The sequence below is a fragment of the Odocoileus virginianus genome, chromosome 20 (genome assembly GCF_023699985.2).
Source record: "Odocoileus virginianus isolate 20LAN1187 ecotype Illinois chromosome 20, Ovbor_1.2, whole genome shotgun sequence".
NCBI classification, from domain to species: domain Eukaryota; kingdom Metazoa; phylum Chordata; class Mammalia; order Artiodactyla; family Cervidae; genus Odocoileus; species Odocoileus virginianus.
Window position 1 is genome coordinate 17,824,369 of NC_069693.1, and position 13,783 is coordinate 17,838,151.

The following is a 13,783-nucleotide window of genomic DNA, read 5'->3' on the forward strand; positions in this document are numbered from 1 at the left end:
ACACCTTCTCAAGCACATTTGGAACATGTTCAAGGATCCATCACATCGTGGGTCACAAATGAAACCTCAGTAAGTTTAAGAAAACTGAAATCATATCAAGCATCTTCTCCAACCACAACACTATGGGACTAGATATCAATTACAAGAAAAAAAACTGTAAGAAACACAAACACATGGAGATTAAACAACACATTTCTAAGGAACCAACAGGTTACTGAAGAAATCAAAAGGGAAATTTAAAAATTTCTAGAAACAAGGGACAGTGAAAACACGACAACTCAAAAACCTATGGGATGCAGCAAAAGCAGTTCTAAGAGGGACGTTTATAGCAAAACAATCCTACCTTGAGAAACAAGAAAAACATCAAATAGACAAGCTAACTTTACACCTAAAACAACTAGAAAAAGAAGAACAAAAAACCCCAAAATTAGTAGAAGGAAAGAAATCATAATGGTCCAAGCAGAAATAAATGAAAAAGAAATGAAAGAAACAACAAAAAAGATTAATAAAACTAAAAGCTGAGTCTTTGAGACAATAAACAAAATTGACAAACCTTAGGACAGACTCATCAAGAAAAAAAAACAGAAGAATCATATCAACAAAATTAGAAATGAAAAAGGAACAGTTACAACAGACAATGCAGAAATACAAAGGATTATAAGAGACTACTATGAACAACTATATGGCAATAAAATGGATAACCTGGAAGAAATGGACAGATTCTTAGAAAAGTTCAATCTTCCAAGACTGAACCAGGAAGAAATAAAAATTATGAACAACCCAATTACAAGCACTGAGATTGAAGCTGTGATCAAAAATCTCCCAAAAAACAAAAGCCCAGGACCAGATGACTTCACAGGAGAATTCTATCAAACATCTATAGAAAGCTAATGCCTATTCTTCTAAAACTCTTTCAAAAAATTACAGAGGAAGAACACTTCCAAACTCATTCTACAAGGCCACCATCACCCTGATACCAAAACCAGAATGGGAATAGAGGGAACCTATCTCAACACATCAAAGGCCATATATGATAAGCTTACAGCAAACATTATTCTCAATGGTGAAAAACTGAAAGTATTCCCCCTAAGATCAGGAACAAGACAAGGGTGTCCACTTTCACCACTATTATTCAACATAGTTCTGGAAGTCCTAGCTACAGCAATCAGAGAAGAAAAAGAAATAAAAGGAATCCAGATCGGAAAAGAAGTAAAGCTCTCACTGTTTGCAGATGACACGATGCTGTACATAGAAAACCCTAAAGATAGTATCAGAAAATTACTAGAAATAATCAGTGAATTTAGCAAAGTTGCAGTATACAAAATCAATACACAGAAATCACTTGCATTTCTATAAAATAACAATGAAAAATCAGAAAGAGAAATTAAAGAATCAATCCCATTCACCACTGCAACAAAAAGAATTAAATATCCAGGAATAAACTTACCTAAGGAGACAAAAGAACTGTACACAGAAAATTATAAGACACTGATGAAAGAAATCAAAGACAACATAAACAGATAGAGAGATATTCCATATTCTTGGGTAGGAAGAATCAATATTGTGAAAATGACTATACTACCAAATGCAATCTACAGATTCAATGTGATCCCTATCAAATTACCAATGGCATTTTTCACAGAACTAGAACAAAACATTTCACAATTCATATGGAAACACAAAAGACCCCGAATAGCCAAAGCAGTCTTGAGAAAACAAAATGGAGCTGGAGGAATTAACCCTCCTGACTTCAGATTATACTACAAAGCTACAGTCATCAAGACAGTATGGTACTGGCACAAAAACAGAAATACAGACCAATGGAACAAGATAGAAAGCCCAGAAATAAACCCACGAACCTATGGGTACCTTATTTTTGACAAAGGAGGCAAGAATATACAATGGGGCAAAGGCAGCCTTTTCAATAAATGGTGCTGGGAAAACTGGACAGCTACATGTAAAAGAATGAAATGAGAACACTTCCTAACACCATACACAAAGATAAACTCAAAATGGATTAACAACCTAAATGTAAGACCAGAAACTATAAAACTCTCAGAGGAAAACATAGGCAGAACACTCGATGACATAAACCAAAGCAAGATCCTCTATGACCCACCTCCTAGAGTAATGGAAATAAAAACAAAAGTAAAGAAGTAGGACCCGAATAAACTTAAAAGCTTTTGCACAGCAAAGGAAACTATAAGCAAGGTGAAAAGACAACCCTCAGAATGGGAGAAAAGAATAGCAAATGAAACAACTGACAAAGGATTAATTTCCAAAATATACAAGCAGCTCATACAACTCAATGCCAGAAAAACAAACAACCCAATCAAAAAGTGGGAAAAAGACCTAAACAGACATTTCTCCAAAGAAGACATACATATGGCTGACAAGCACATGAAAAGATGCTCAACATCACTCATTATTAGAGAAATGCAAATCAAAACTACAATGAGATATCACCTCACACCAGTCAGGATGGCCATCAACAAAAAGTCTACGAACAATAAATGCTGGAGAGGGTGTGAAGAAAAGGGAATGCTTTTGCACTGCTGGTGGGAATGTAAACTATACAGCCACTATGGAAGACAGTATGGAGATTCCTTAAAAAACTAGCAATAAAACCACCATATGACCCAACAATCCCACTCCTAGGCATACACCCTGAGGAAATCAAAATTGAAAAAGACATATGTATTCCATTGTTCACTGCAGCACTATTTACAGTAGCTAGAATGTGGAAGCAACTTAGATGTCCATTGACAGATGAAGGGATAAAGAAGTTGTGATACATATACACAATGGAATATTACTCAGACATAAAAATGAATGCATTTGAGTCAGTTCTGATGAGGTGGATGAACCTAGAACCTATTATACAGAGTGAAGTGAGTCAGAAAGAGGAAGATAAATAGCGTATTCTAATGCATATATATGGAATCTAGAGAAATGGTACTGAAGAACTTATTTACAGGGCAGCAGTGGAGAAACAGACATAGAGAATAGACATGTGGACATGGGGATGGGGGAGAAGAGAGTGAGATGTATGGAGAGAGTAACATGGAAACTTACATCACCATATGTAAAATAGATAGCAAACAGGAATTTGCTGTATGTCTCAGGGAACTCAAACAGAGGCTCTATATCAACCTAGAGGGGTGGGATGGCGAGGGAGGGAGATGGGAGGGGGTTCAAAAGGTGGGGGGATATTTGTATACCTATGGCTGATTCATGTTGAGGTTTGATAGAAAACAACAAAATTCTGTAAAACAATTCTCCTTCAATAAAAAAATAAATTAAAAAAAAGAAAGCTAAACAGTGAAAGGAACCCAACTAGATCTCAGAAGAAAGATGAAAGATCACCTTAAAAGGAAGGACCTCTCTGAGACCACCAGGATAGCAAAATACACTAACATACTAGCATATCAAGGCGCTTCCCTGGTGGCTCAGCAGTAAAGAATCCGCCTGCAATGCAGGATCTGCAGGAGACATGGGTTTGATCCCTGTGTTAGGGAAGATCCCCTGGAGGAGAGCATGGCAACCCACGCCAGTATTCTTGCCTGGAGAATCCTACGGACAGAGGAGCCAGGCAGGCTACAGTCCATTGGGTTGCAAAAAGTCAGACACAGCCGAGCAACGTAGCACAGCACAGTCTAATGTCAGCAATGGCCATCCATACCAGGCCCCCAACTCCATCAAACTCCTGAGTCCTATAACTAACAGCCCTGTTCCCACTCATGGTTACCAAGCCTGTGCCGCGCCTATAGAGAGAAATTGCACTGGAGGTCAAATGTATCCAGAACCCTCTAAGACAAACTGTTTTAACTTTCTCTCATGTCCTTTCTGACTTCCTGCCAGAGTCTTGAGGAGCTGAGGAGTATGGAGCAGACCGATACCCAGTATGTGGGTGGAGCTGGCTTCCAGGACAGTTTGGGAGAAGCCCCAGGAGAGTGAATGTCAGCTCTTCCAGGGAATACACTGGGCCCAGCGCCTTCCCCATTGGGGTTCCTACAGTCTTTGCCCTGTAGCTGCACAGTGCTTGAATCTGTCACTCCTGAAGGTAAGGAGATATTCCAGTGTATTAACATAGCACAGTCTATCTGTAATGACTAATCCTTTGAGCTGGTCTTACTTTTTAATTATAATATACATACAGCCATAATTATAACCATCAGTAGTGTACTCATATATTTCCTTCTTCACAAGCCCGACTGCCATTTTTAACATTTTATAAATATGCTTCTTTAATAGTGCCTTAGTTACCTAATTTTGCTTTTCATAATAATAAGGCTGAACATTCTATGTAGCATTTCTGGAGTAAACTGTTCAAATACTTTGATCATTAGTTCATTGAATTGATCTTTATACATTCTTGATATTGAACTTTACTTTTTTATTTTTTCCAAACCCTTGAAAATAATTTTATGACTTCTTAATCTATTTTATTTGCATCTTTATTCCTAATTGGGAATATACATTGGGTAGAAAAAATTTTTTTATTTTTTATTTATTTTTTAAATTTTCTTTTCCATTTATTTTTATTAGTTGGAGGCTAATTACTTTACAATATTGTAGTGGTTTTTGTCATACATTGACATGAATCAGCCATGGATTTACATGTGTTCCCCATCCCGATTGATATTAAACTTTAAACCATCTTATTTACCCTAATTATTTTTCTTACCTGCTTTCTACCTTCCACTTTCTTGTATTGTTTTCCATCTTTATTTTACTATCATTATTATGTATGAGTAATTTAAAAAAAAAAATCTATCACAGATTTGGCTCATCTTGTTCTTAATAACTGCTAGGTGAGTTAACCAGTCATTTTAATTCATATTTTATATACGTACATCATTTTCTTTCAGTTTCTCTGTTAAAACATTTTTTTAAAACATACACTAAGCAGTACAGAATTTACAATGCTGCATAATGTAAAAAATTTGGTTGATTTTTCTTTTCTCCAGGTGGACAACATGTACGGACAAGTGATACTGTGGACCCCAGGGTCAAGACCAGTGTCCTCACCCATAAAACAGCTGTGACACTTGCCCACCTTAGAGTCATGTGAGATGAAGATGCCCGAGAGAATTGCATGACAGCACTGCCTGAGGTGAGATACAGTAGGAAACAGAAGTCACTGTCATCATTTAATCACCTGGTTGTGCTGTGCTGTGCTAAGTCACCTGTCGTGTCTGACTCTCTGCGACCCCATGGACTGTAGCCCACCAGGCTCCTCTATCCATGGACTTCTCTGGGCAAGAATATTGCAGTGGGTTACCATGCTCTCCTCCTGGGGATCTTCCCAATCCAGGGACTGAACCCTCATCTTTTAGGTCTCCTGTATTGGCAGATGGCTTCTTTACCAGTAGTGCCACTTGGGAAGTCCAATTATCTGGTTAGGATGTATCTTTTTTTTTTTTAAGTCAAACCTTCAGGTTGTAATCAATGAACAACACACAAGTTCACTCTGGACACATCCAAAGAATACAAACGACTACAGTATACCTATTGGGTTGGCCAATACCTTTCCATTACACTGTGGGGAAAAACCCGAACAAACTTTTCAGCTAACCCTACACTAACAGGTTTTTAAAGTTTTTTTTTAAAGGGAGCATTGCAAAAAAATAAAAATAAAAAAAACAAAGGGAGCATTGCTGGGGGTGGGGGGGGTGGGGGCAGAGGAGTGAAAATCTTATTATATTTCAAGCATTTGCTTTAGCCATACAGTAGCTGTAATTAAGAAAATCCTACCTTCTTTTGAGCCAACAGTGTTGAAGTAACCAGCAGAAAAACCTCCACTAAAGGCTCCATGAAATCGTTTATACCTTCCTTTTTCATCTCTGACGGTCTGATCCTGAAGAGGAATTGGCTTCTTTGGTCTCTCGCCTGAAAAAGAAAAAAAAAATTTTTTTTGAGAGAGAGAAGGCGGTAGTGGGTTATAGAGGATTTAGGGGAAAGAGCACTGTTTTATTTATTTGTTTATTTGGTCATGCCTCATAGTTCACAGAATTTCAGTTCCCTCACCAGGGATCCAACCCAGGCCCCCCACAGTGGAAGCACTGAGTCCTACCCATTGGACTGCCAGAGAAGTCCCAAAGATCATTTCTTAAACATAATGAATTGTTCACTTCTCGTAGCTTCAAATATAATTCAAGTTGCTTTTCCTAGATTTTAATAGAGCGTGTAGCTTAGAAAACAATATATTTTATCAATTAAAACAACATATTTAATATTTTGTATATATTTTATTTACAGTTCTAAGAAAATTATAGATATCTCTTCTAATATTTATATTAGAAATATGTTTTAGAGAAAGTGGCCTGCTTTTCCCACTAAGTTCCATTATGAATTACACTGGGGCAAGGGTTCCAACCCATGGAGGTGAAACCTGCTGGCAGTCAAGCAGGCAAGCTGCTGGAGTGGCAGGGGGCGTGCAGAGGTTTATGGCAGAGAGAAGCACTTCTACATCTCTCCTGGAAATTCATGGTATCCCTGAGTGCAGAATTTCTCCACTGATATTGCCCATTTTCCCCAAGCTTACGTTTCCTTATTTCTGGGACTCTCTTGATTCCACAGTTCTGTTGTTGTTGTTTAGTCACTAAGCTGTGTCTGACTCTTTGCAGCCCCATGGACTGCAGTTACTGTTCTTTAAATTTATTCCTTTTCCTACTTTGTTGGAAAGGGCTGAATTGCTATATCATACAAACAAGTGAGTGTTAGTAGCTCAGCCAGGTCTGACTCTTTGCGAACCCGTGGTAGCCCACCAGGGTCCTCTGTCCATGGAATTCTCCAGGCAAGAATACTGGAGTGGGCAGCCATTCCCTTCTCCAGGGGATCTTCCCAACCCAGGGATCGAACCCGGGTGTCCTGCGTTGCAGGCAGAGTCTTTACCGTCTGAGACACCAGGGAAGCCCAACAAAACATTTTAGCCTTCGGGCTTCTCTGGCCGTCCAGTGGCTGAGACTCTGGGCTTCCATCACAGGGGGCACAGGTTTGATCCCTGGCCAGGGAACCGAGATCCCACGTGACATGTGTGTTTGTGCGCTTAGTCTCTCAGCTGTGTCTAACTCTTCATGACCCCAGGGACTGTAGCCCACCAGGCTCCTCAGTCCAAAACAAACAAAAATTTCAGCCTCACCTAAAAATTCCCTACGTGTAAAGTTTCAGGTACCACAGCACAAATTACTGCCTAATTTTATCAATTCCAATGAAAACTTCTGTATCTATTTAAAATAAAAAGTAACCATCATGTTACTCTCAGATATTCAGTTCAGAAAGCAAGTTACATAGTAGTTAAGTGCACCAAGTGGAGAGTCACAGCAAGCCCACCTTGACTAGCACTGGGATCCTGGTCATCTTAACCTCTCTGTGCCTCAACTTCCTCATCTGTAAAAGAGAGATGACACTAATAGCCACATCTATTTCATAGACGCGTTAAGCAAATTAGATCAGAAAATGCATGTGAAGTTCTTAGTAAAAAGAGGGACACACAAATATATACCTTTAAAGTACCAGCTTCTGCCGTTATTAGCAGTAGTCAGGGCTATGGTCTTTCCAGCAGTCATGTATGGATGTGAGAGCTGAACAATAAAGAAGGCAGAGCGCCAAAGAACGGTGGTGCTGGAGAAGACTCTTGAGAGTCCCTTGGAAAGCAAACCAGTAGTTCTTAAAAGAAATCAACCTTGAATACTCCTTGGAAGGACTGTGCTGAAGCTGAAGCTCCAATACTTTGACCACCTGATGCGAACAGTTGACTCATTGTAAAAGACCCTGATGCTAGGAAAGACTGAAGGCAGAAGGAGAAGAGGGTGACAGAGGATGAGATGGTTGGATGGCATCACCGATTCAGTGGATACGAACTTGGGCAAACTCTGGGAGATGGTGAGGGAGAGGGAAGCATGGGAAGCTGCAGTCCACGGGATCTCAAAGTCAGAGACAACTTGGTGACTGAACAACAGCCAAGTAGTAGTACATACAGTAGGTAAGACATGTTCTGAGGCCCCTGGGTACCTGTTACTTCAAAAATTCAGCCAGTCACTACTTCTGGATAATGGAACAAAAAGTAAACAAATGCTTAGCCTAATAGTCCTAAATTCTTACTTGTAGCTTATGGAGGCTTTTGGTCATTTCTAGACTATAACCTACCCTCCTCCTTCCTAGGTTTGTGACCTTAGTCAAGTTTCTTGATTTCTCCAAGCCTCAGTCTCCACGATTACAAAATTGGGGTGATAACTGAACCACCTTGTAGGATGGTGCTAAGGATTAAAAACCACATGTGAGGAGCTGAGCACAGTTGCTGGCCATAGCAAACCTTGGTTAGTATCAGTTAGAAATTTCATTTCACTCTAAAGAACTGAATCAGAACTGAATCACAACTTGGGTCCCACAGTCCAAGATTTTCACCCTTTCTTACAAATGCAGCCGACTCGTGCACCCGGCTAAGCTGGAGTGACTCCCTTGTGCTGGATAATCCCTCCTTAGGCAGGACTGACTCAGCATGGTTAGCAGCATCCCTAGCCTGTAACACTAGATGCCAGTAACACCCCTGTCCCAATAAAGCACGACAACCAAAAATGTCTCCAGATATTGCCAAATGTCCCTTGGGGGGCAAACTCATCCCTAGTTGTGAACCACCAGGTTAAGGTGAGAGAGGACAGGTCCCACCAACTCGAGATTCTGTCTTGCTTGGTTTTCCAGGTACTCCTGAGCTGAAAACGGAGGTAAGATCGGTCGACAACTAAGCAGAACCCAGCAGCAGATGATGGGGGCCACGCAGTGTGGGAGCCACTAGGCTTCATGGGGCTCCTGAGTGAGAGGCACCACCTCTAATCACAGCACAAGAAAACTCCAGGGGGAGTGGCATTTGAGGGAGGCCCTGTGATAATCACCACTACTAATAATAACTAATCCTTTCCTTTCACACTTTTATCTCATTTATCATACCCTGATAAGGATGCTCTGATTAAAGAAGTGCCTTGAGTTCCTCAGATATGCAGATGAAACCACCCTTATGGCAGAAAGTGAAGAGGAACTAAAGAGCCTCTTGATGAAAGTGAAAAGAGGAGAGTGAAAAAGTTGGCTTAAAGCTCAACATTCAGAAAACTAAGATCATGGCATCTGGTCCCATCACTTCATGGGAAATAGATGGGGAAACAGTGGAAACAGTGTCACACTTTATTTTGGGGGGCTCCAAAAATCACTGCAGATGGTGATTGCAGCCATGAAATTAAAAGACACTTACTCCTTGGAAGAAAAGTTATGACCAACCTAGATAGCATATTAAAAAGCAGAGACATCACCTTGCCAACAAAGGTCTGTCTAGCCAAGGCTATGGTTTTTCCAGTAGTCATGTATGGATGTGAGAGTTGGACTGTGAAGAAAGCTGAGAAAAGAAAAATTGATGCTTTTGAAGTGTGGTGTTGGAGAAGACTCTTGAGAGTCCCTTGGACTGCAAGGAGATCCAACCAGTCCATCCTAAAGGAGATCAGTCCTGGGTGTTCATTGGAAGGACTGATGCTGAAGCTGAAACTCCAATACTTTGGCCACCTCACTTGAAGAGTTGACTCATTAGAAAAGACTCTGATGCTGGGAGGGATTGGGGGCAGGAGAAGAAGGGGATGACAGAGGATGAGATGGCTGGATGGCATCACCTACACGATGGACATGAGTTTGGGTAGACTCCAGGAGTTGGTGATGGACAGGGAGGCCGGGCGTGCTGTGATTCATGGGGTCGCAAAGAGTCAGACATGACTGAGTGACTGAACTGAACTGAACTAAGTTCCACAACCAATAAGCACAAAACTGAAATCAGATTTCAACTCAAGTCAGGGATGCAACCCATTCTGCCCTTTACCTGTCCCCCACCAGGAGTTTACTGAGGGCCTTCCAGAGGAAGCAGGTCTGTTCTAGACCTGGGTATGGAAAACTAAACACAACTCCACTCCTGTTCCCAGGGTACTCAGAGTCTAGCAGAGGAGACCTGCGTATAGGAACTGCTCTGACAATGTGCAAGGCCCACAACATCACCCAGAGGCATTCATTCCATCAGGAAACAGTAAACAGAAGGTCTAAAAGGGGAAGGTAAGATGTTAGAGAAGGTAATACAGTCTGACTGGAAGGAAGCCATGGAATATGGAACCATAAGAGCAGATGGGGGCTTCCCTGGTAGTCCCGTCGTTAAGGATCCACCTATCAATGCAGGGGACATGGATTCGATCCCCGCTCCAGGAATATCCCACATGCTGTGGGGCAGCTGAACCCTGCAATACAACTACTGAGCCCACGCTCTAGAGCCCGTGCTCTGCAACAAGAAGCCACCACCACGAGAAGCCCCCGAACAGCAACAGAGAGTAGCCCCTGCTCGCTGCAACTAGAGAAAGCCTGCTCACAATGAAGACCCAGAACAGCCAAAACCAAACAGATACATAAGAAGGGTAGATGGTGCAGCAGCCAAGGAACACGTGCTGCAGGGTCCAGGTGCGGCCTGTGGGCGACTGGGAGTCAAAGGTAGTTTTAAGTGGGAGAATCACAGCACCAAGGAAGAAGAAAATGGTCCTGAATTAATCTGAGTGCAGGATGAGCTGGAGATGAGAAGGTTTCTACAGCCAAGTGAATGCATCTAAGGGAAGATAAGATAAGCCCCAAGGCCAGATAAGCTTCCGGGCCAGAGCACCTACGTGTCCAAGAGTCTGTGTATAACAGATCAGTCATTGTCTCTTTTTTTTTCTGAAGGTTGTTTTTTTTTTTTAATTGGAGTACAATTGCTTTACAATGTTGTGTTAGTTTCTGCTGCACAACAATGTGAACCAGATATATATATATATATATGTGATATACATATATATACACACACACACACATATATATCTCCCCCCCAAGCCCCCATCCCAACTCTCTAGGTCATCACAGAGCACTGAGCTAAGATCCACTGTCTTTTTTTTAAGATTTTTTTAAACAAAATGTGGATCATGTTTTAAGTCTTTATTGAATTTGTTACAATATTGCTTGTTTTATGTCTTGGTTTTTTGGCCCCAAAAACCACCAGGGATCTCTGACCAGGGATCAAACCCATACCCCCTGCATTGGAAGGCAAAGTCTTTTAATCACTGGACCATCAGGGAAATCCCTTCACTGTCTCTTAACCAATAAAACTTTCTATCAGGGCCAGCAACTTTAATCAAGTAATAGAGTCCCTCCTCTACCAGTATTTGTCTAACCTGTCACTAAAGTTTCAAAGCAGGAGGTAAAAGTGGTTATTGGTCTAGTATGTTACATCGTAAAATGTAGTCAGAGTGTGTTTTAACTTCAAAGTGCTTAGGTAACAATGGATCAGCCCTCAAAAACTTCTAGTTAATGAGAAGTTAAAAGATGATTTTAGGACAGGAAAAAAAAAGTTCACTCTACTTCAAAAGACTGGCTAGACCATTAGGCTTCATTCCAGATTTTGTACACCATCAAAACAGGAAGAATTAGAAAAATATAGATCAAATAGTTGGTGACTTACAATATGTCACTTCACAAGGAAACAACCGTGAGCAGAAATATAGAAATGACCTAAACTGCTGCCTGACAGGCTGTAATAACCTCCACCCATGCATGTTTAACCTTTCCTCGTTCTGCATACCTAAATTCCAACCAGTTTTCAGGGGTTCCTATCCTGCCTTCTCAGGTTTCCCTGTTAGCGTGTGTAGGTTATTTCTCTACTTGACATACTTTAGCGCTTGTGAATCACATACTTTTGCTCTCAACTAGATTCGAAACTCCTTGAATCAAGTATCTTTGTCAATAAATTCCTTGGGATTATGGGATGCTGTGTTTGCCGATACAGCTAATGTGATCTTGCGTGCGTGTGTGTTCATGCTAAGTCACTTCAGTTGCGTCTGACTCTTGGTGACCCTATGGACTGTAGCCTGCCAGGTTCCTCTGTCCATGAGATTCTCCAGGCAAGAATACTGGAGGGGGTAGCCATTCCCTTCTTCAGGTTATCTTCTCGATCCAGGGATCAAACTCACATCTTCTGCCGCTCCTGAATTGCTGCTGGATTCTTTACCACTGAGCCACTGTGGAGACCCGGTGCAATCTTAGATTGTACTAAAGAAATACAGCCTAAAATAAAGGACGCATCTAGTGATGGCCCCACTTTACCCACACTCTGGTCCCATACTTGGAGAAAAGCTTTGACAAATTAGGGTTGAGGGGACTTTAAACTGAATCTATTAGAGAACTGAGTGTGGTACAGAGATGTCTTAGAGGAAATGCAAGGGGTGTCTTTAAATACACAAGAAGCTTTCAGGAGACTAGCATTTCTTTGTCTTTTGTACGCAGAGAGTAGATACAGGGCCAGGATCTGGCAGAAGTTTCTAATGACTTGAACTGTTTGTAGGGAATAAGAGGGTCCTCAGTGGCTATGTCCCAGAAGTACAAACAACCTGACAAGATGTGGTCAGGATGGGAAAAAAGGAGTCTGCAAATAACTCCTCCCCACCATACTTCCTCTGTCTTCCTCCACGGGGCTAGCACTGCCATCAGTCCTTACTGGCTAGTCAATATATACTTCACTGAACAAATCAAGTCATGAAGTGGATCAGACCAGAAACATGGAGGAGACTCTTACTTCATCTTACTCTCACCCCTACATTCCACCAGCAAGTTCGCGATCAGCGCTGCTTTAAAAGTACTCTCAACTCACCACTACTTAACCGCCGCCACCATCATCGCCCTAATTTTGCTAATCTCCCTGCTTCCCTCCTGCCCACCCCCGACCGGCCGACTCACAAAATCGAGGACAGAATAAACCTAAAAACATACATCCCCCCTTTGTGAAACCCCTCCCCATGACTCTTCTACCCTTAGTATTAAAATCCAAACTCCCAGACCACATCAAGTAAGGTTCAACCCCCACCTCCTCCTCTGAGATCATCTTCTGCCAGCCTCTCCCGGGTGCTGTATGCTCCACCCACAACCGTCCGGCCTAGTCCTCAATGTGCCAAACTGGCTCCGACTTCAGAGCCTTTGCACTTGCTGTTCGCCTCTCCTAAAATGCTCTTCACCCAAATCTTGGTACCGTTGCTTCCTTTCTCTGTTTCAGGTCTGAACTCAAACGTCCTGTCCTAGGAAAAACATCGCCTGACCACCGCTGCTCCCCTACCTCGGCTCTCATACGAACCTATTTGTCATCTTTCTATTTCCCATCCCTCCGGGACTTTCATCCGTCCCTCCAAAACATAAGAACCCCAAAAGCACAGTGCACGCCTTTCTGGTCTCTGTTCCCAGAGCCCGTAGCACGCAAGCCTTTCCCCCAGTGCCAGAAAAGGTCTGGCACAGGGTTGAGTGTTTTGGCCCCGAACCCTGGACCCCCAGCCTGTTTGCCAGAGGCTCTGGCGACGAACCTAGCCCGCACCTTCTTCCAGCGGCTCCAAGCCAGTCCCATAGCTGACCAAATCCTCGTCGCTGTCACTGTCCAGCGCCGCCATACTGCTCCTTTCCGGACCCCACCCCCTCGCTACGGCGGCCTCAACCGGCCAAACATTTTCCGCGCTTTCTTCTCCGCGAACTTCTACGAGTTCTAAGCGCGAGTAGTGGAAAGTGCTGACCCCCCCAGGCAAGCTTCTTTCTTGGGATCTGCGCCTGGTGGTTCTCAAACCCGTTTTGTTGGAGGCAGACCCCCTCAGGAGTTGCCTCGGAGGCTTTGGCTGCCACGCCGTCCCATCCTAACTACCCAGGTGCCGGTCTGGAGGAGGCGCCTGGGAGAGAGTGGAACGCACCCCGCTTTCCGACT

General features: G+C 42.4%; 1 protein-coding gene across 2 annotated transcripts in view; it reads right to left on the reverse strand.

Annotated features, from left to right (window-relative positions):
- The window catches only part of GPATCH1 (G-patch domain containing 1), a 55,907-nt gene extending 42,390 nt beyond the window's left edge, over window positions 1-13,517 (reverse strand). Inside the window, exons 1-3 of one of the 2 annotated variants that reach the window (XM_020899288.2) lie at window positions 13,406-13,493; window positions 7,336-7,392; window positions 5,758-5,892 (exon numbers count right to left, since the gene is read on the reverse strand). Coding sequence is in view for 1 of the 2 variants with exons in the window: in XM_020899287.2 (XP_020754946.2) it covers window positions 5,758-5,892; window positions 13,406-13,478 (208 nt within the window). In the remaining variant the exon portion in view is untranslated. Of the gene's footprint in view, window positions 1-5,757; window positions 5,893-7,335; window positions 7,393-13,405 lie in introns of both variants that reach the window. The other variant, XM_020899287.2, reaches the window with a different exon arrangement.
- Between the last annotated feature and the right edge of the window lie 266 nt (window positions 13,518-13,783).